The sequence below is a fragment of the Coccomyxa subellipsoidea genome, assembly GCF_000258705.1.
Source record: "Coccomyxa subellipsoidea C-169, whole genome shotgun sequence".
In the NCBI taxonomy this organism is placed as follows: Eukaryota; Viridiplantae; Chlorophyta; class Trebouxiophyceae; family Coccomyxaceae; genus Coccomyxa; species Coccomyxa subellipsoidea.
The window spans coordinates 2,167,497-2,189,063 of record NW_005178040.1 but is presented as its reverse complement, the minus strand read 5'-3'; the positions used below and the strand labels follow the sequence as shown (position 1 = coordinate 2,189,063).

General features: G+C 55.5%; 5 protein-coding genes across 5 annotated transcripts; 2 read left to right on the top strand and 3 right to left on the bottom strand.

The window, feature by feature from the left end:
- Positions 1-1,844: 1,844 nt before the first annotated feature.
- COCSUDRAFT_61058 (hypothetical protein) lies at positions 1,845-4,229 on the bottom strand (the record flags this gene model as incomplete). Its single annotated transcript, XM_005650549.1, has 6 exons — positions 1,845-2,057; positions 2,232-2,668; positions 2,783-2,990; positions 3,126-3,194; positions 3,685-3,806; positions 4,187-4,229. 6 exons carry the CDS (start codon positions 4,227-4,229, stop codon positions 1,845-1,847), a joined length of 1,092 nt encoding a protein of 363 aa, XP_005650606.1.
- A 565-nt stretch (positions 4,230-4,794) lies between these two features.
- On the bottom strand, positions 4,795-9,449 carry COCSUDRAFT_35522 (cofactor-independent phosphoglycerate mutase; the record flags this gene model as incomplete). Its single annotated transcript, XM_005650548.1, has 11 exons — positions 4,795-4,950; positions 5,401-5,556; positions 6,070-6,270; positions 6,698-6,919; positions 7,291-7,401; positions 7,582-7,711; positions 7,838-7,938; positions 8,184-8,372; positions 8,638-8,814; positions 9,014-9,046; positions 9,207-9,449. The coding sequence occupies 11 exons, from the start codon at positions 9,447-9,449 to the stop codon at positions 4,795-4,797; spliced, it is 1,719 nt and encodes a 572-aa protein (XP_005650605.1).
- A 186-nt stretch (positions 9,450-9,635) lies between these two features.
- COCSUDRAFT_22269 (plastid ribosomal protein S10 small ribosomal subunit) lies at positions 9,636-10,934 on the top strand (the record flags this gene model as incomplete). Its single annotated transcript, XM_005650547.1, has 3 exons — positions 9,636-9,731; positions 10,004-10,174; positions 10,429-10,934. Coding segments are annotated over 3 exons (442 nt in total), but the record flags the coding sequence as incomplete, so codon positions are not given.
- A 412-nt stretch (positions 10,935-11,346) lies between these two features.
- Positions 11,347-16,752, bottom strand: COCSUDRAFT_61055 (hypothetical protein; the record flags this gene model as incomplete). Its single annotated transcript, XM_005650546.1, has 12 exons — positions 11,347-11,484; positions 11,812-11,989; positions 12,627-12,875; positions 13,137-13,296; positions 13,581-13,646; positions 13,929-14,079; positions 14,319-14,513; positions 14,917-15,024; positions 15,289-15,409; positions 15,535-15,644; positions 15,770-16,489; positions 16,696-16,752. 12 exons carry the CDS (start codon positions 16,750-16,752, stop codon positions 11,347-11,349), a joined length of 2,253 nt encoding a protein of 750 aa, XP_005650603.1.
- A 553-nt stretch (positions 16,753-17,305) lies between these two features.
- On the top strand, positions 17,306-21,479 carry COCSUDRAFT_40229 (hypothetical protein; the record flags this gene model as incomplete). Its single annotated transcript, XM_005650545.1, has 11 exons — positions 17,306-17,430; positions 17,813-17,876; positions 18,043-18,159; positions 18,298-18,611; positions 18,772-18,890; positions 19,173-19,344; positions 19,501-19,579; positions 19,845-20,141; positions 20,423-20,626; positions 20,937-21,076; positions 21,395-21,479. 11 exons carry the CDS (start codon positions 17,306-17,308, stop codon positions 21,477-21,479), a joined length of 1,716 nt encoding a protein of 571 aa, XP_005650602.1.
- Between the last annotated feature and the right edge of the window lie 88 nt (positions 21,480-21,567).

The window sequence follows — 21,567 nt, the reverse complement described above, 5'->3', positions numbered from 1 at the left end:
GCCTCGGGATTGATGTTTGTTCGGACACTGAGGGCACAAGATCCGGTAATAGCGGACGATGCCACGGGTGCTCATTTCTTCTATCTGAGGTGGAAACCGTTTGAGAAACCGTTCGCTCCTTGGCGGAGCTTATTTCAGCAGCTGGCGTGAATGTGTAACTTGCGTGCATGGGGGTAACATGGGAGAGAAGACAACCATGGCAACTCTTCCAGTTTTTACGTCACAGATCTGCGACTAATGTGCTGACACAGCCTTTCTTCTGGACTATACGCGTTCTTGTGCGGCCACCGGGGCAGAAGCTGTAATATTGGCCGCCAAGGGACTCTGACCAAACTTTGAGCCACAGTTCCCTGTGGCCGGTAATGCAAGGGGTGCTCAAATCCAATGTGGGTGGAGAGCAAAAAATGACAGCTTGCACGCATGCAGTCGCGAATAGTGCCAAATGCCTGCTGCTGGGAGTGCTCTCATGCAATTAACGGATGCTTGTTTGATCATTGAATCAAAGACCAATGTCAATTTGAAGAGTGTGTCTTTCTTTAATCATTGATAAAGTGTGGCCTTTAGCACCAGTATCACAGTGACCTTCTCGTCTGTTCTTACTTTTGGCATGTGGACATGAAAATTGCCATCACCAGTTGGCGGGTGGAAAGCCATGGTTTTGCGAACAAGGGCATACATGTACACAACAGTTTTTGATACAGCCCAGAAAGTTGTGGTGCCGACCCAGGGAACAGATTGTAACGGAAAACATTAGTATAGGATCTGCTGAATTGTACCGTAAACAGGGTGATGGCAAGCAGATCTATCTGCATGGCCATGGTGCCATGGGTTGCAGTGGTTGTATCTTACAGTGATGATGTGTACAAGCGGACTAATGCATCCACAAAGATTCGATCAACATGGTCTTGCCTAAATCAAGGCCGTAAGATGTGCAATGCACCATGTTCATCACATCATGCTGATCAGCTGTCGCACTCCAACTCCTCTGCCAAACTCAACTCCTCTGAACCTGCCATGAGAGGGAGTCCACTCATGGCCAGGGTCTGATCTGATCTAGGTCCTAATCTGCAGCGCAGTTTTAAAACATCTGCAAAACATCTGGTAACAATCTGTGGACCGACAAATTGCTGAGATCTAGCAGGCCCAGCGTTCCAAGACAATTTGGAGCCATCATTTGCATCTCCAAATGTCTCTGAACGCAGAAACTTCAGTTTAATTTATTTTGGTTGGTTGGTAAACGATATTGCCAGTCCAGATAGCTGCAGCTGTGGCAGCCGCAGCGTCTCTGCCTGTGTGAAGTGACTCAATCAGATATGGACCAGCTCTATTCCCGGTAAGGCCATCTCCCCACTTATTGCTAGCAGTTGCGTTTGCCTATGCCCTGATGAAGCCCTTGATCTGCACCCCCAGTCTACAGTGTCAGCGCCCTTCCCTCAATCGGCACTACAACACTGCAGAGGGGAATTGTCACAGCCAATTATTAAGCCAGGCACAGCCACAAAATGGTTCAAAGCCCACTTTGCAGCAGGCAGGTCGGGCCAGCTCTGCAAACACAAATGCATCTGGCCGTTCCTAGCCCTGATCAGTGCTGGGCACTTTCTCACATGGACAAAAGCCTCAAGACAGAGCTGAAACTATGAAGCTCTCTCCAAAATGACTGCATCCCAGGAAAGCCAGCGGCCGGGATTCTACTGTCTTTGGTGCCCGCCTTGCCTTCTAGTACACTCCTTTATTAGGTGCATTTTGCATGTGCAACCAATCTATCTCTCAGGCACAGAGAGAGCAGGCTATGGTGCTCTGATGGCCCCGCCACAGGCAGGAGGCCACCAGAGCTGGTGGTGGGCTCAGGAGCAGCAAGATGATGCGTCATCCTCAAGATCAGCATCGTAGTCACTGCTTGGCTCACTCTCACTCGTCTCTGTGTTGCTGGCATCCGCTCCCGAGGCCTGATACTCCCCACTGCTGCCTGCACTGTCTTCATGGCTGTCGCCTGCTAGAGCCTTATTCTGGCGCGCTTCGCCCTGTGGGTCCAGCAGAGTGTCTGTCAGGTCCATCGTCTTAAACACGCAAGCTTCCAACTTCTTAGAATAGATGAGAGAGACCAGCATGCAGAATCTCCGATAGTAGAGACATTGAAGGTACATTTCTGTGGCACTCCTTGCATCCCCTGCTTCAAATGGATGCGGCTTGCATGCACTAAAGTAGCTATACAATGCAGACTGAGCATATACCTGAACAGCGCGGGTGGCGAGCGGGTGGCGGGAAGAATGAACTGGCGCGTCATGCGCAGGCTCCGAGCCGGCTCCATGGCGGGCCCGCTTCCTCGCTTGGGCATTGGGAGATTCGCAGCCGTCGTCGCTGGCTTCGGGACATGCACGCTTGCAACGGCCGCCCCGGCAGCAATGTGACGCGGCGTCGTCAGCGAGACAGACCGTCTCGGCGCACTGCGAGCTGTGGCTGTCCTGCCCCGGTGCCGGCTGCCGCGCCGCGGCCGCGGCAGCCGCCGCCGCCGCCATGCGCGCAGTGAGTCGCAACAGCAGCGCAGAGTGCTGGATCAGCAGCTCCAGCACCCCTAGCTGGTGCAGCGTCTCGGCCTCCACTGGGACGTGAGGCTTTGGGGGCTGGCACGCGGCCTTCACTGCAGCGTCCCAGCCTTGCTCGTTTGCCCCTGCACGTGAAACAGTGACGTCCTTACTCCTGCTGCGGGTGGGGAGCGTTCGAGGAGGATCCTGAAGGCCGTGATTGCGTTCGTAACGAGCATGAAAAGGGTGGAGAAGCGCACCTTGCTCGGGGGACGTAGCTGCAGGGGCGTCGCTGGTGACACTGGTCTCCATGGGAACCATTGGGCTGGTCGCGACACTTGTTCCTTGCAGCATGAGCCGCGCCCTGGCAGCATGCAGAGCGAGAGCAAGCTTCGGATGGCTTCTGACGAGCTCGTGCAAGGTCCTTCTACGCAGGAGCGCCCTCAGCAGACGCAGTCGTGCATCGTCCTGCAGATCCGTCAAATTTTATTCCGAATCCTCGAGATCACCGTACAAATCCTATTCATCGAAGAAAATGAGGCAAAGAGAAGGTCTTCATCTGCTTCTGTGGCAACAGAAGGGATGCGATGCTCGAGGACACACCTGGCTGGCATGCAACGACTGCGGAAGCTCGCAGACCATCTCTACGTACGGACGTGGAAAGATTGTGCCCTGCGCAGCAACATTGGAGTGAACATAGCTTAAAACCGTCGTCCTAACTCACCGACTTCCCTCTGTCAAAGTCTATTGGGAAGCAATGTATCTATTGGGAAGCATAAGCAACGGCCTAATACACGGCAATACAGGCGCGAGCAGAGCAGGCTGTGACGGAGCAGGAAACTGCATCCACTAGCAGTTTATAATATTATCCTGAACGTTGGTCTCAATCTCGGAACGCTCTACAGCTGTGTCAGACCATTTCAACCGCCTCGGTGACTGCCTTCCGCCATGCCCGCACTTGTCTCTCAGGTCGGGAATCTGTACAGAAGGATCCTAGAGCCAATCCTATATCTCTCGAAGCCTCAATTCCCATCTTCGATAGCAGCTACTTTCCAGTACGACAAGGTAATATAGCAGGCACTGCTTGTTCGGCTTTTGACGCAATGGCCGCCTGGATACCCGCGAAGGCCACATCTGAAGCGTGTACAGCAGATATTCGTACCTGCACACTCAAAACGCTGATCCTTGGAGGTGCGAAGGTGCCTGCTCTGTGATTTGGCGTTCCGGTCGCCACAGATCGCGAGGGAAACAGTTGCTTCCAAGCGCACCACCCGCGCACGTCACCTGCTGTTACAGCAAAGGGTGTGCGCACTGTGATGGAGTTGGAAACGTTCCCTCGGGATGAAACGAAGTGCGCGACGATCAGTGTTGTCTTCCATCTGCTGAGCAATAGGAAAGGCCCCTGCGCACTGACTACAGGGTTACGGCCAGATCAGCTAGTACTTTAGGGACATCAGATGAGGAGGCAATCACTGACTCATCGCCTTATGGTGGCTCATCAAGGCGGGAGTAGCAAGCAATACAGGGGGTGGTCACCCCTCTCTGAGTGGGATGCGCACTTTGATGCATGCAAGTCCGATGAGCATGCAAGGGACAATTGAAGTAGCAGCTGCCTGCAGGCATTGCTAGCAGGTCCTCACATCTTGCACAACAGCATGATGCACCGCCGAAGCCGCCGGCCGGCAACTTGCTTGAAGCTTGTGACATCAATGCTCTGATTATTGATGGTTCTGCACTCAATGACCATCAGTGATGTACAACATGATGGCATGAGCATCACCATGAGCTCATTGTTCTAGCCCTCAGGGCAAAATGCATTGTTGTTGTTTACTACAGCTAGCTTGAAAGCTTTGCACTGAATATATTGTCAGCCAGCCACTTTCATTTTGATGTTTGCTGGCAGCAAAGTGTGATTTCCTTGACGTAAATTGTTTGTAGCAAAGAAATAAGAACTGGTAAACCACCGTGGTGACATCTGAGACCATACAACCGATGATACCCTGCAAAATTAATGATAAAAAAACCTATCAAGGTATCTGCTGTCTAACAACAGCTGATGGCAGACATGCAAAGAATATCTTGCCTGCAGCCAACTTAAGGGAACCAAAAGCACATGCAACATCTGAGACACAGCGCTAGCGGACTGCTGCCTGCCAAGTATATTGTACACTGCCTGATGCACACCGTTGCTTTGATGGGGACCTCGATGCTGAAACTCAAACGCCATTATTGTGCTTTCCTTTCTATGTCTACACTGCGGTCTGGGCACAGCTCAGGCTGACAGGAGTGTGGGCACCATGTTGTCCGGCGCCTCAAAGCCCAGCAGGTTGATGATGGTTGGGCCAACATTCGCGAGGCCCGGCTCTTTCAGGTCTGTTCTGAACTTTACTCCCTCTGGCAGCCCTGGCCCGCCCATAGCCACAGGCACCTGAATAAATGCACAAGAAACACCTGAGAAGTTGCATGTCATTTTTTTTTTTTTTTTAGATTTTTATTTCCGAACTGCACAATGCACCCCCGGGTATGACACTACCGTTGCTTGTTCTGAAGAAGGCGCAGGACAGGTGCCTCACAGTTGCACCCATCCACCGCAAAAATCCGAAGCTTCCTGACAAGTATACTTGCGACTCTGCTTTCCCTGGCATTCATGGCTATCCGGTGAGGGATTCACCGGCGCCTGAGCGATGCGCAGGAGCCACAAAACACCGGGCCTGACACACAAGACAAAATCTTTGGACAGTCTAAATAGTCCCAGCAGGAACTCACTCGCTCACACAGCATGCCACGCCTGGAGGGCGCGCCAACGCAGGTGTGCCCTGTCTTGATGACATGGATTCTCATTTTTGTTGTCATCAGTGTGCGTATGTCAGCGGCGCACCGGGTTGAGGGTGTGGGATGTGAGTATGCGCGGCTTGCCATCCTCCATCAGCGGTTTGCCGGACTTCTTGTCGCGCTGCACCATGTCCTCTGCGTTGCCGTGGTCCGCCGTCACCAGCCAGGTGCCCCCAACCTCCTCCACAGCATTTATCAACTCCTACCAGCCATCACACCCAACACCAGTGTCAACCCATGAAGAATTTAGCAAAGGGCGATTATTCATACTGTGACTATAGCAGTCCCTTGCGCTGCCAATCAGATGCTTGTTCAACCTCATGACAGTTCCTTCTGAATACCCCTCCTCTAGCAGCAAGGGAAGGCCGCTTTGGAATAGAGCGCCCAGTGCTCTCATATGAGGGGCTGCTCTGGGTCTGGCCAGATCAGATGGTAAAAGATTCTTCTGCAGCCTCTCTAGAAAGTGAGCCCTGGACACATGGACAGCAACAGTTTCTTGACATGCAGTCTTGATTTGCATGCCTGCCAGTATGCACAACAGGATGTGGCAAACCGAGGTTGTCACTGCAGCACACTGCAAATCATGCAAGCACTAGTGCGTCGCTCCGTGTGGTGCTACCTACCCACTGCAGCGCCCACCAATCTCACCGTTGCTTCCCTCTGTTGTACACTGATGCCACACGTCTGGAATGCCTCATCAAGGAATCACACTCACCTGGACGCAGCTGTCCACGGTGCTGCAGGCTGAGATGGTGGCTTCAAGGTCGCCCGTGTGGCCAACCATGTCCGGGTTGGGGAAGTTGAGCCGCACTTGGTCGTACTTGCCGCTTTTGAGAGCCTCGATGCCCAGCTTTGTGATCTTGGCCGACTGCATGGCCGGCTTCTCGTTGAAGGGGATGTTCTGATCGCTCGGCACCTGCGCTCGCATTAGTCACGCTCACACCTGCTCACTCACAGCATGCATGCATGCCCCTCTCTCCTGCACCTGTCCTAAATATATTTCTGCCTCGAGGGTGTTCCAATCTCAAGGAGGGAGCCTGTGCGGATGGGCATCAACAGTAGACTGCTGGTGGTATCATTCAGCGCAGCGCTGCACAGCAAGCATCCAGTGCAATGGGATGTTTCACCAGCTAAGCATGTTGTGCTGCAAATTTCTGAAATGCCAACAATTGCGATGATACTCAAATGCGCTGCCAGAGCTACCCTTGCTAACACAAACACGCACACCCAGGCTGCTTCCTTTGTCTCGCCCGTGCAGCTCCACAGAACCCTCCACTCACATCCAATAGTATTCTCCTGGGCAGAGTATTTGTGATCAAAGGACCGCAGAACCACAAGCGCACCTCGTGGAAGGTTTCGAGCTTCTTGTCAAAGGGCGCGGCACGGTTGCCATTCCAGAAGAAGGTGACGTGGCCGATCTTCTGGGACTCGCTGCATGCGAATGTGGACACCCCACTCTTCGCCAGGAACTCGCCCGTGGTGCGGCTGATCGCCGGTGGCGGGACCAGAAAGTGCGCCGGCAGCTTCAGCTCCCCGTCGTACTGCATCATGCCCGCGAACCGCACCTGCACTCACATGCCGGCACATGCTCAGTTCGGGCCATAAGGGGTCATGTGTATACTAAATAATTAGTAAAGTATTTGCCCTTATTGGCCTTTTCTTTTCTCCCTCTGTTGCTGCCAGAGGCAACGCGCGGGGAGGCGATCAGGGGGTGATCACTTCCCAAGTTGTTAAGATATACCACTGCAGGCTACACACTGCCCTCTTAAAGGCAGGAGTCTGGCATTGGCGCCAGCCGCTTAGATGCGTAGGCGGTCTGCAGCAGATCATGTGTTGCCTGGCAGCGGATTTATGCACGGCTCAGGATACGACTCATGCTGGCACCCTGTGGGGAAGACAAGATGGGAAAAGGGCGGATCAAGAAAAGGGTGCGCACATCCGGGTGGCGCTTGCGGTCGAAATGCTTGAAGTCCTTGTACTCGAACGCCTTGGACAGCTCCACCACTCTGTCCGCCCTGAAGTTGAAGATCGCCACCGCATCTCCATCCTGTTATGGCACAACATTTCTGTCAAACTATCCGTCACGAGAAATTATGTCCTTGCATCAGTCCCCGCTTGAACTTGCACATGCAGGCATCAGAGAGTCCCGTAGCACACCACAGTGCCCAGATCTCAGGTGTCATAAATCAAAGTGCTCTGGTTGCAGGCATGCAAAGAGTGGGCTTGCCTGAATAGGCCCGACTGGGTTGTCATCGTCGTCCACTATGACAAACGGGGGGATCCATTGGTCCGACACCGGCTTCCCGCCAGCCTCCTTTGGCTTCTGCAGTTTGCACCGGCGCCCGTCACAATGGCTCCTTCATTCGATAGACAACAGTGCAGCAGCTTCAAAACAAAGCTGCAAATTTGCAAGCCCTCCTTGGCCATAGCTTGAAGAAAACAGGGCGGTGCATGACTTTGACAGTACTTATGAATGGGGGCACGCCTTGAGCGCTTTGATGGCTTCCACTGGGTCTTTGAACTTGTTGGGCGCCTCTCCAAGTACATGCGCCTCCCACCCACGCTTCACTACATTCCAGTCCGACTGCATTCCCCGCACACACATACTATTTAGACCATGCATGCCACTCCTACTAAGTCTTTAGCACCCCCTGACTCCTGTGCTGCAGCCCCACTCATTGCCACACAATGCCGTGCAGATCACCAAACTGCTGTGAAGCTGTCCACAGCCTAAGCTGGCCCTCCCCTGAAGTCTGGTGAAGAGGCTGGATGCTTGCGGTAGGAAGGCATGCAAAAGGAAAATTTTATGGTGTCAGGAGGGACTCGAACCTCGTATCTGTCCATGGTGGTGATCATGCGGCCGCCGCCGGATGCGACCTGCGCATCGCACCCCTTGCCCTCGAGGGATCTGAGGTCTTTCTGCAGCTGCGCCATGAACTTGACCGAGGTGCCATCCTCCGTGTCGCGCCCGTCTGTCAGCGTGTGTACCCTGATCCGCTTCACGCCCCGCTCTGCTGCCTGCGAATGATCCCATTAGATTACACTTTTCCAAGGCATGATGTCTACCCTGAAATCTGATGCCCTTGAAAATGTGTATCGGGTCACTGTGATCATCTAGGCCAGGCACTCCCAGCCTGACAATGTGAAATAGGAGACTGTTCAGACTTGAAGGAAATGTGACAGGGTGCTTCCAAGCATGGTGGGCACTAAAGAGCGATTGGAACCATCAGAGAATGAGACGTAAAGAGCGTTTCTTATGTAGGAGACAGGCAGAGGAGCGCACCCCCTGGATGAGCAGCCACAGCTGGTTGTAGCGGCTGTGCACGCCGCCATCAGACAGCAGGCCGATCAGGTGCAGCGTGTGCTCCTTTGCCGCTGGCTCCAGGTACTTCCAGCCGTCATGATCAAACAGCTCCCCCTTCTCCAGCGCCTTGTCCACCAGCGCCGCTCCTTGGCTCACCTTTGCACAAGAGCGCTGATATCACCTGTTGCGCTCCTTTTGCGCACTCCTTGACGTGCGACTGGACCTGGAATCGAGCGTGCCTTGCACAGCGATGCTTGCAAGCGGGCACTGTGGTGGCAATGGTGAGAGAGTTACAGGAAGGAAAAGGCGCGTCATCTTAGTGTATCAGGGATTGGTTGGGGTGTCTAGGGCTCACCACTTGTCCAGCGCCAAGTGCGTTGTGCCCCACCTGTCAGCAGGCACACAAAAATCCACACCTCAATTTGGTCACTTGATTGCTGCCTGAAGTCTAATGATAATTTGGTGGTCTAGCAAGGGTAACACGGTGTCCAAAGGGCATAGGGCTCCTTAAGTTAGGTGCTTTTAGGAGGCCCAAGACCTAGGCACACCTCGCTGTTTCCCATGTCATCGTCGGAGGGCAGGCCCACGGCCGTGCCGTGAGCCTTCAGCAGCATCCATCTATCCGGTTTCGATTCCTTGAGAGAATCCATGCAGGGTGTCTCGGCCCTTGAGATGGCATTGAACTCGTCATCTGGGGCCTCTCCCCAGCCGTCCAAGACCACCACTAGGAGAGGCTTCTCGGGCTTTGGGATCGAGTGGTGCTTTTTCAGCTGGAACTCGCTTGCCCCCATGACTGCTGCGCATCGGATCGAGAACAATTCGATTTCGTACTTACGAATGGGCGCCAAGCTTCGCCCTAGCTTCCGGGGTTGTGGCAAGGGATTTGGCAAGGGGTCGCGAACAGAAGAAGGGTTATCCTGGCACTTCAAGCCGCAGGACCATCAAAGAGTGCAAGTCATTGTGAAAATGGCTAGCCAGATGGCCAGTACTTCTCTGGGGCATCGCCACGGCTGCCCGCAGACGCTCAGAACTTTCTCTTGCAGACCCCAGGCGCCCTTGTGCAGCAGAGCCAGGTGGGCGATCTCTTCAGGCAGATTGAGGTTCAGTACATGTCAGGACACACTAGGAACTTCATTGATATCATTTGAGAGGTACAGGAAGACTTGTAGACAGCGGTGCTGCACGTGGAGCTTGAAAATCTAGTTTTTGTCCTGGCTCGCGTTTCAGAGGAGGATGACCACTTGAAGATGAATCTTGGCAGCTCTAATATTTTCAGAGACGTCTATTTGTAAAGGATCATCTCTTCTTCTTGTGGTGCGTTGCTGAGCCAGCTGCTGTGGCACAGGCACCAGTCCTTGGTGGTGAGCGCAGCAGCAACAGCAGCTGCGGAGCAGAAGATCCGCATCAAGCTCAAGGCTTACGATGCTCAGCTGCTGCAGCAGTCAGTAGGCTTGATATCTGATGCTGCATCATCCACAGGCGCACGCGTCAGTGGCCCTGTATACCTGCCAACCAGGTGAGCAACCTGGGGCTTCTTGCTTCACATCCCCTCACTTGCAACTTGGCGATCGACGCATTCAGAAGTAGCGCCCTCATTCAGGCTGCAATATTTACCACTGTAAGATCTTTGGTATAGCATGAGACAGCAGTGCTCTTGCTCGCCATGCACTATGAGGTCAGGAGTGCCGAATTTCCACAGTATGGAGTCTGGTGCACCGGTAGAAGACTGGGGAACAGCGAGAGCTTCCTAATTCTTGGATGTGGTTGCAGGCGGCGCATATACTGTGTGCTGCGGTCGCCTCATGTAAATAAGGACTCTCGGGAGCACTTTGAGACGCGGACACACTCCCGCCTGGTGGACATTCGCAACCTGACAGCACAGACCATCGACGAGCTCATGCAGCTGGACCTGCCTGCCGGCGTGGATGTGGAAGTCAAGCTCTAGCTGCTTGCTGTTGCTTTGTACCAGGAGGATTGGGGTGTCTCGTCTCATGGCCCGAACTGCAGTCTGCGAACGTCATGGGGCTCTAAGCTTGGAAACACATGGGAGGAAGACACTTTTGAAGACAGCAGTTGATAAGGAACCGCTGTCACAGCTGTGAGAGTCGATAAAGGAAGCTTTGCTGTAAGACGTTGACGCTTGTAGAAATACTGAGCTACTTTCATAGGTAAAATGAGATGCTTGCCTCCTTTCCGGACATTGCTTCTTGCTGCATCAATGAGATCATTTGTTTTGGAGGCATTGAGCGCACCAGGTCTGTAAAAGTTGCTCAATGACAGATACCACCAGTGGTCAGCAATACTTACAATGGCTTGCAAATCTTACTGGTGACCAGTAAATGGTCTTCTTAAAGAGCCCTAAAGCTTCTGAATCACATCAAATGCATCCATTCTTCTGGTTTCGGCTTCGTGTTGCAATTTACTAGAGTATACTTCAAATCAATGCATCACTTTCTTTGTTGATCCACTCCTTTGCCACACAGATGCTGTATCAGCCTGGTCTCGAACATCTAGTCTACAACACGTTGCTCACATCTACTATAAGTGGCACACCCCTCAGGGCTGGATCTAAATCAATAGAAAGGGACCACTCGCGCAAGCATCACATCCATGCGACTCCCAAACAGAGTGCAAATGCACCTTCTGTAAAGTGTGAGGCTCTCAGGAACTATGGCACATAAAATTGGCCTACATGGAGGGCGCTCTTCCGCTGCTGTTGGATGGCGCGGCGGAGGCCGCAGCGGCCAGCAGCTTGTACAGGTTCTGCAGCAGCTGGTTGGCGCCCGTGGAGTGCAGCCCATGCGCATTCAGCAGCTGCTCTATGTCCTGCTCGTCACAGCACCACAGTCTTGATACCCTGTCAGTGTTCCTGCAACCTTGACCGAGGCTCTTCAGCTCTAGAAAGGTGCTGACATGGCAACAAAGTAGCTCTGCAGACAGGTTAGCAACCATGCTTGGACCATCGGATTCAGTGGGATCTGTGCCAAGGGTGTCGTCCAGATCCAGTAGAAAGGTCCATTAAAAGACTGTTGGCTTTGGAAACAGGACTGGCGCCGCCAGACCCACTAAACTTCTTTCATTTGCAACTTTCACCGCATCAGTCATTTTCTACTCAATTTGAGACACAAGATCTGCCGATAACCAAATGCGCACTTTGCTGAGCAGGAAGACGGCGTAGCGGAAGCGCATGCGTTCGGAGCCGTCCAGGAAGAGGGGGAACTCCTTGGGCGCCAGGCTAGCGTCCTCTGCATCCGGCGTGCGCTCGCCGATCTGGAGCAGGTCGAACATGCGCGATGGCCCCTCCCTGCCCTCCGCGCTCTGGCCCCTCGCCCTGCCCACAAAATCCTCATTAAAAATGTCTGACAGTCATCTCAACAAATGATCTTACCTTACCAAAAGGAAAAGCATGCAGTCTCGAGGACCACTTCGTTTGGGGTGAAAATTGGCGGTTGCCAAAGGTAGCACAAAGTAGCACAGGGCATAACTTCAGCAAGGCATCGCACATGTGCATCCCTCTTACACATCACAGCTCAGTACCACAGCTTCTGCCCAGTGAAGTGCCCACTCTGCATGGCTGCTCTACACGTGCTGCGGTTCAGTATGTGAGGGGATGCCGTTTTACTCTCACATCCTTCCACGAGAGCTCTGGCGTCACAGATCGGCACTGACGACTGACTTACAGACCCAAAGCCGGTACCAAAATGTGTCTTCTTTTAACCTTGAAGGGTCACTTGTGACATCTGGCATACCATACAAATATCGCCATCCAAGGCTTGGCCCCGGCTGGCGGGAAGTGGGAATAAATACTGAGCACCATGCCCACGATTGATTGGGTCTTGCTTGGATCTGGCGAGTCCAACAAGGGGTAGGAATGTGGCAGCCTTGAAGTACAGCTTGTCTGCAGGACGTACCTTGCCTTTTGGCAGGAAAAGTATGTCATCATAATATTAGTAATCCAGGGCGCGCACCCGATTGTGCCGGCGGGCGGCGGGTGGCTGAAGACGGAGGAGCGCGAGTTGGCGAAGCGCAGCGGGTAGCGCAGGGGGACGTCCAGCAGGTGCGCCAGCCGCTGAGTCAGCCGCGCCACGTAGCCGAGAGCCGCCGCCGCGCGCTCGGCCTCGGCGTGGCCGACGCGCCAGCCGCCGTCTGGGTCGGCCGCGCGCCGCGCCAGATCAGGCTCCAGCTCCAGTCCCCCCACCGCCAGCCGCGCCACCTCCCTGCGGCAATCCCCCCAAGTTAGTAATCTGCAAATGCTCTGGCTCCTAAACTTAGGGACTCCTTACATTTAGGTGAAAGAGGCCAGATTTGATACGTGCGCGACTAAAAATCGAGAATTGGGGCATGCAGGGCAAAGCCGCAAGTCCTTCCTTTTTCGCATTCAGTAGGTGCTCCTGCCCTTACTGTCGTGATCCAAATCCCAATTGTTAAGGACTTTTCCATGGCAATTCTTGCTAGACAACACCAGGGGTATCCAGCACTTGGGAGTTAGCGCAGGGGCCTGCCTGAATCTGCTGATGGAGCTGGTGAAGGAGCCGTGGTCTGAGGGCGCCGGCGACGGAGGCGGCTCCAGATCTGATGCCTCCTCCGGCTGCTGCGGCTCTGGCGCCTTTGTGAGCACAAACTCTGCACCAACCCCAACTGCGCACATTCAGCACTCTGCGCTACTCATCTTCACACTGTCCATCCTAGCTTGCTCACACCATTAAATAGAGGGGATAACACCATCCTTCTAAGGAGTGGCAGGCCACCTTCGCCCCTTTCCACCCCACAGTATCGCTTGGGCACTGTCACGAGAAACGGCAGAGTACAACACTAAGAAGAGGAGACAGTGATGTGTAGAACGGACACTCTCTCACAGCGACAGGAAGTGCAATGGAAGCCCAAACGATACTGCAGGGACGGAGAGGGGTCCGGGAGGATACCTGTGAACCACAGGTCATCCAGTTGGTCCCACAGAAAGCCCCCCGGCGGCGGCTCTGGCTCTGTCACTGCAGGGCGCCAATACCTTTTTATCAGCAAACCCCACATCTTTCCTTTACCGCCCAATAACCCACAGCACCCAACATGCAACACTTCAGGCTGGAAAGATCCAGCTCATTTGTCCTGGCCCTTGTCGATAAGCGGGAGGCCACTACATCAATGGAATAAGGCAACACAAGGGGACAATATCCCTCCTAGTCAGTACAAGGGTTATTGTCCCTCTTGGACAGTCCAACACAGATTGCCCAGAAATGGGAGAAGGTTCATGAGGCGTTAGGTGATGCGCACACCTGTGCGGGGCCCGACGCTGTAGATGCGGCCGAGGGCGACGGCCATGCGGCAGCGGCGCGCGACGAGCTGGCGCTGCAGCCACTGCAGCCGCGACCCGCGCCCCTCCACCTCCAGCAGCCGCGCAGCTTCCTGCAGCCTCCGCCCAGCTTCCTGCGTGCAGCCCAATGTAACACCTCACCCCCACATCCCATTGGACCACATCCATTCACGCCAGCCGAGTAAGAGTTAGCAAGTATGCTCGTTATAAGAGTTAGCAAGAGTGTCAGGCAGGTGTCAGCAGGACCTTGACAATCAGAGCACCTGGAAAGTGACAGCACCCCCAAGTCTTTAAGTACTGGCTATTTTCCATGTGCAACAAGTTAAAAAACCCCAAGAGGCGGCTGCCGGACCTGCATGGCGGAGGCCGCTTCTAGGAGAGCGCGGGCCTGCAGCGTGGCGATCTGGCGGGAGACGGCCACGCTGCGCTGGAGTGCTGTGGCCGCCTGCTGCGCGCGCTGCGTCGCCGTCACCTGGCATGCCAACCTGTCGTGCACACTCTGCAGCTCCGCCGCCTGCTGCCGCGCCGCCGCCCGCCGCTCCACCACCTGGGCACCGAAGAAAAGGATTATCTGTATTATCACACGCTTTCCTTGCCAAGAGGCAAGGTGCGTCCTGCAGACAAACTGCAGGTAAAGGCTAGGCTACCACAATCCTACAAATTACGTCACATGACATGACGATGATCATTGTTTTCGTGACACGCTGCTCCTGCTTTGTGCAAGGTGCGTCTGCAGACAAGCAACACACGTCGTCACATATTCTAAACCTGAATCCATAAGCCTACAGGGTTGGTGCGAGTATACATTCCCGAGATTGGTGACTTGACGAGGGCGAAGTATCTCAAAGTTGCAAAGCTCCCTTTGGTCCCAATTGACTGCACGAGGTCGTGGCCCCTTTTGGCAGTACTTTGTTATTAGCAGTGGCACGGACAGTTGCAAATGGATGTACCTCGTTCAGGGTGTCAAGCAGCCGCCGTTGCCTGGCACGCGCGGCTTGCAGCTGCTTGTGTGCGTTACAGATGCTCATCAGCGACCACTCCAGGTCGCCCACAGCCATCTGCATTGCAGGAACAAATCCAAGTTCCAGCTCCACCATACTTGAAGCAACTTCCGCCATTTTGATCTTCTCAGAGTGGGAGTTTTTTGAGGGGACATGCCAGTGTTCAGGACCAAACTTTCTCATGGACTGAGCAGACGCATTCAAACATGTGGCTCTGAAAGAATTCTGCACCCTTATGACCGCTGATGCAAGTTGTGTAATGGGGACTGCCGTTACGGATGTGCACATAAGTGATGAGGGTGTATTTGGCAGGCCTCCCACCTGCACTTCCTCCGAACCGCTCGTGCTGGTCCCTCTAAATGAAGACCGCCTCTCGGCGTCCGCCTGTCCGTCTGTGAATCGGCTCACGCTGCTGCTCCTCGACACAGACTCTGAACTTCCTCTGCATGACACCAGCCCGCTCCCTTGCTCACTGTTTCCAGTCAAACTCAGAAATGCACATTTCTGCCGAGCCTTTAATGTTGCTGAGCTCAGGGCAGGTTCAGCAACACTGGTAGTTCATCCTACCTGCTATCACTGCGTGCATGGGCTCGCGCGGGCGGCGGGTCGGGCGCGGGCGGCGCCTCTCTGAATAGCCTCTGCTGGGCGCCTCGGGCGCCATTGCGCGCCTTGAGCGCCTGTACCAAATCAGAAGATGAGGTGCCTCTCAGGACAGCATGTACAACCGTGTCAAATCCCATCCACAAGCACACCAATTTATCTGAAGAACTGTATGAGAATGAGTGGATGGTGAGGGCGCCACCTGAGGGCTGCCCCACACGCTCGGCGGTAGGGTTCCCAGCGCTGCGGCAGAGCCGTCGGCGCCTCGGCCATCGGCCGGTGCAGGGGCCGGCTGTGCGGCCGGCACCGCGCCGGACGCGGTGCGCTGCAGGTGCTGGCTGGGCGGCCAGACGTAGAGCCCGTCGCTGAGCTCAATCAGCAGCGTGTTGGCCGGCAGTGCCCGGCCGTCCAGGTCTGCCGCAGCCGCCAACGGCTCCAGCGCATCCAGGTCCAGCAAGGCTGACATCAGCAGCCGCCCCGGCAGCGCCATTCCCTCGCACCCCGCCGGCCGCAGCCCCACCCCCTCCGCCGCTGATAGAACCCCGTCCATGCTGCCAGAGCCTTCTTCCTGCTCTTCGTCGGGGCAACCGTCTGCTGTCGAGCCGCTGGGGCTGCTGCGGGCGCTGTCGTGTAGTCTCCCCCCGGAGCTGGCCTCGTCGCGGCCCGAGGCCAGCCCCAGCAGGCTCGGCTGGCCGCGCCGACCCCCGAGCTCTGGCGTGCGCCGGCCGTCGTCGGCCGCACTGCCGATGGTTGGATGGGCGGGGCCGGGGGTGGGCGGACGCTCAGGTGCGGCCTTGCGTGGGACCAGGTACAGGTGGATGTGCAGCAGGCCTGACAGCGAGCGGTCCGTCGATTTATTTTCCACCTCTGTCAAGTCTTCTTGCTGCAGCCTGGCCCACTGTGGGGCAGTGCCACCGCACACCTGCATGCACAAAAAATGCATTGGATACAATTCATCCCTCAGCAAAACACTGGAATCCCAGGAAAGGATAAAACACGGCTGCAGTATTAGGCATACCTGCTCGCTGGTGTACACCCACCGAAGTGAGGCATCCCCAGTGTACTGCCATGCAGTGAAATAACATGCGCTCGTGTTCAGTTCGTGGGGTGACGGTATTGCAATATTACGTCCTTCCACGCCTCGCAAGTGTCGAAGGTGGCGACGTGGCCTCTGCAGGGCATCATAGGTCACTGGAAGGATCTTCACTGATGAGCAACACGCCAGCCAGTACAAACAAAGCGAGCTCTCATCGCACCCAAGGACTCCATGCAGCCTCATACATGCCTTGGAGATCCCCACAAAGGGCTGAAATTACGGCCAAATGCGCTCCTCGAGGACTGCATCATGCTTGCCCGATCACATCCTGAAATGCCAGACATGCAATCCAATCTCACTACAAAAGGACATGTGGGTGTGCTCGATTCGGCTGCAAGGGTTCTACTGCGTGAGACGTGATGCACACAGCACTGATGCAGCAATTGGAATGTGGAATGTAGGGGGTGATTCCTCGTTCTCATTAGTCACTTCTCGATGCGTCCGTCTTCTGACCCCGATATTATTAGGGGAATCTTGGGGAGTTTTTATATCATGCAGTGCTCAGGTGGTAGGGTCGAGTCACAGTCTTGACGTCACCAAGCCAAAGCCTGACGCGAATTCTACAAGGGGAGGATTCTATTTCGTCATGTTTCGGATGTTTTCCTAGGAGGAGACGCGGGCCGTGCTGCTGGGTTGGAGCACATGGCGACGGGGGATGAAGAACCAGCGGAAGACCTGGCCCCCGTGCGCTTGGAGGCGCTGACCATCTCGACCTCAGGCAACGAGCCTCTCCCGCCGGCGACCGCTCAGGATGCTCCCCGAGTCAGGTATGTGGCGAACCAGCAGTGGCTATTACATGGGAGGGATTGCCATCACGGGCGGCGGACAGGTAGCGCTGTGGTCTAGTTGCTGGACGCTGGGAGGATGGTGGAGTATTTGGTATCAATCGCTGCATGGAAAGTGTTGCAGTCCAAACAAATGCCTGTTGTGACACAGAGCTGGGCGGGATGTGTCCAGATCCAGAAGACGAGCGGCAACCCAGGCAGGACAAGGGCTTGATCAGGACAGTCCTGGCCAAGCCGGTCCCAGCACTCGGACGGAGCCGCTCATGCGCATCGATGAGGCCATACAGGAGGCTCTGAGCAACCCGAAGCACAGGCTGCTGGGTGCGAAGCCTGAACTCCCTCGCTTGGCTCTGCTTTGTTCAAGGCTGCGCACCCCTGGGCTCACGACTGCCTGTGTCGTTCACGCAGTGCTGCGGGTCGAGGAGGAGGTCCGCCAATTTGTGCAGAGCACAAGAAGCGAGCTTTTGTTCGGGCAGTCCCTCACAGGATTCCAGGCATGTCCCCCCAACGCCCCTCATGTCCTTTGAATGCTTCTTTGAACGACCTTAAAGGTGGAGTCTTTGGGGTCATTGATGTGTCTGTTGTTGTCTGCAGCGGCTTTTAGTGCACCGTGTGCTACAATTCTACGGTCTGGAGACGTCAACCATTGAGGAGGGTGCACAGCAAGGGAAGATCATGGGCAGAAGAACTTCGAGGACCGGACTGCCTCTGGTCAGGATTTTTTCCAAGATTGCTCTCGAATTTATTTTGATGTTTCCGTGAAAATCCTTTTTTAAATTGTTGGTCGTAATGCCTGATGTGATTTTCCTCTTTGACTAAAACCTGATTGGCATTTGGCATTCACTGCAGATGAAGCTTGCAGACGCCGTGCGTGTGACTCCGCGGACCAGAAGTGGTGGCTCTGATGCATCGAGGGTGCTTCGAAAGAAAACCTCCATGGGTTCTAGAGGCTCTGCAGACAGCGATCCTGGCAGAGGCCCCGCTGCCAGCAGCAGCAAGGAGAGCTTGGACTCCAGCAGTGCTGCCCTTGAAGGCGCTGAAGCAGCGAGGGCTTCCAGGACAGAGGGCTCCAAATGGGACAGCGGGAACTTTGAAGGAGCAGGCCCCGGCAGCGTCAAAGGCAAGGCACAGTCTGGCAAAGGGCCTCTTGGCTTGGAGACACGGTAAGATGATACCACCCCTCATCCTGACCTGAAAACACCATCCCACAGTGGGCCTTCCCTTTTCTTGTACTGTATGAAGTTCCTGTTGCTCAAGAACACGACAGACAAATGTATCAGTGTGCCGAGGTGAGAGATTTGATTCCAACCTGATGTCCGACAGGCCACAGCTGGAGCGCCAGCAGGAGTTCCAGAGGGCCAAGGCACGCGCATTTCCCACGGAGGGCCCATCTCTGGAGAGGCGCGCCAGCGGCCACCACTCCAGCACAAGCGGAAGCCCAGGTCCGGCCCGTGCTTTGCACCCTTCTGTCTCCACAATCCCACCATTGAGGGTGGATCTCACTAAAACGACTGGGTGCGAGCATCCGCGCTGCCGCTCCAGATGTTATACTCAATGTCCATATCACTCCGCATACTGTGCATGTGCCCCGTCACGTTTTCTGTCGCTCTAGAGGGTGTAAGGGGGACGCAACATCCGTATACATGCTTCTCTCTATATGCCCGGACAGCAGGGCCCGCCTTTGCTTATAATTGGCTCATACGGTCTTTGTTTTGTGGCAGCAGGCGTTGCAGGCAGTGGCGGGCCTTTGTCGAGGAGCCTGGCGCGCGAAATTGCAGGGCCAGCCCAGCAACGGAAGGGACCGGGGCCGCAGGACAGCGGCGCCGGCTCGAGCTGGAAGAAGGGCCTGTTGCGCGGCTGGGAGGAGGCGTTGCCTGGCCCAGACTTCCAGCGGGAGTGCGTCTTGCCAAATCCCGCTCTGCACAAGCCTGCACACACATGTTTATGTTGCTCATAGCTGTGAGCTCTTGTCGTTGCCGGGGCTGATTGCTCCATTGAGAGCCTACTTGTGGCTGTGAGCGGGTCTTGAGGGGAGCCCTGGTGCGTGTGCAGGGCTCTGCAGCAGTTTGGACCTGGGCCCGGCGAGCAGGGCATGGCACACCCTTCCGTGCAGCGTACCTTCTCCTCAGAGGTGTGAGGTCGCTCGGCAAGCAGCCAACTTCTCTAGCACCCTTGTTCCAATGCATCTGAAGTACTGCACTCCCTGTGTTGGTCTGCATTTAGAGCAAATCTCAGAGCAAATGAAAAGCTTTTGCACACGTGCTATGGCACGCAAAACCCCTTGCATATCCGCTGAAGATACATTGGTGGGGTCCAAAAAGGCATGGAAAGTGATTAAAAAAGTATGTACGTAGGGCAGAAAGGCGTTGTCCAAGTTGCCTGTTTGACGCATGCAGTTCCCCTACCTGGGAGCGGGGGGTCAGCCGCCGCCGCCGCCGGGGGCCGGCAGGGGGCCGCGCGTGGCGCCGCTGTCGGACCCGGGATCGCCCAGCGCATCGGCGTCGGCTCGCTCGTCCCGGGGGCAGCAGCCGCAGGCGCAGGTGATGGTGCCCATGCAGCTGCCGCTGCCGCCGGAGCAGCAGCAGTCCGGCCGGTTCCTGCCCGTCGGCAACGTCGCCCCGCTGCCCGGCTACGGGCATCCTATGCAGATACCCCCCGGCTACGCCTTTGTGCCCTCTCAGCCCCAGATGCCGGTGCGCGCTCATATCCCCTGCTCAGCTCTATACAGGACATGTCTCATTCCAATAGTCTTTGCTTTGCCTGCACTTATTCACCTCAAGCCAGTCTGGATTGCAGCAGCGGCTGTAAAACTTTGTGGTACTGGTAAACTTTTGCATGCTGCAAGTGTGCCACGTGGTCCATTGTGCCGGCCCCTGTGCGAACGGCAGGCCAAGCCCAATGGTGCATGGGACATAGCACAGCACTGGTGCCTGGCACTTGCCTAGCGCTGATGTGACTGTTGGGTGCTGGGCAGGGGATGCCCATCTACGGCCAGGGGCACCTGGTGCCGATTGGCAACATGGCGATGCAGCCGCCCTACGGCTACATGGCGGCTGCGCCGCAGCCGGGACAGGGCATGGAGGGAACCCCCATGCCCATGCTTCACATAAGCCACGCACGCCCCACGATGCCCATGTATGCCGACTACCACTCTGCCGGCAGCTACCAAGGCCCTCAGGTGATCTCAGCTTCCATCAACTTCATCAATGCAGGGGCTTCAGACCAAGACTGTCATCAGGAGTATTTACAGGTTGTTGTCTGTTTGTGAGGTGCTTGTAGGGTGTGCATAATATTCGCTTGTAACAAATAGCACTCGTAATCTAAAGCCCAAGGCTTGCCATCAAGATCTTCTTGGCTGATTTAGAGTGAGTCTTCTGGCGTCTCTCCATCTGAGCAGGGGAGATTGCGGCCTGCAGTGCACGGGAAGAATCCCACCATGCAAGTCTTTGAGTTGACGGTGTTGCTGAGCTTGAGCATTGTGCATGCAGGGCTATGGCATGCCCCTGCACGCAGTCATGCAGGGCCCCCAGCAGCCGCAGCTGCAGCAGGCGCAGTACGCGCAGCTGCAGCAGCCCATGCTGCAGCAGCCGGGCCTGCAGTCCTACCAGCCGCAGTTTGCCACAGCTCGGTCCGCCCGTTCCCACGGCCGCCGCGGCGGCAGCGGCTCCCAGCAAAGATCGCAGAACAGGCACGCCTCTTGCCCCGCCAAGAAGCGTAATCAAGCCTGCCGTCACTGCGCCAGTCACTGTGATGGAGGATGGCATGCGATGTCCCCAAGCGCAGTCAGACCCTTCATTCAGGATTTCTTGTGACATGGCCTTAGAGGAACTGCCCGCTTGTCAATAATGGTTTTATTGCACGCCTCCATTTTTGCCAGCTGTTGTTGCGGGTTCCAGCATGCAGGAAATGTCATGCTGATCTTTTGCGACGGCCATCTGTTGTGCAGGGCATCGGGGCTGCCCTCGCAGGCGTCGCTGGATTCGCACAAGTCCCACCAGTCGAGCCAGCACCAGAGCGACCCGGAGCAGTGACACGCATGCTTGCCCGGCTACTCAGACCCCGCCGCTGCTCGTAGACTTTACACTGGAGATCAGCAGAGCCTAGACAGATGCTTTTAGG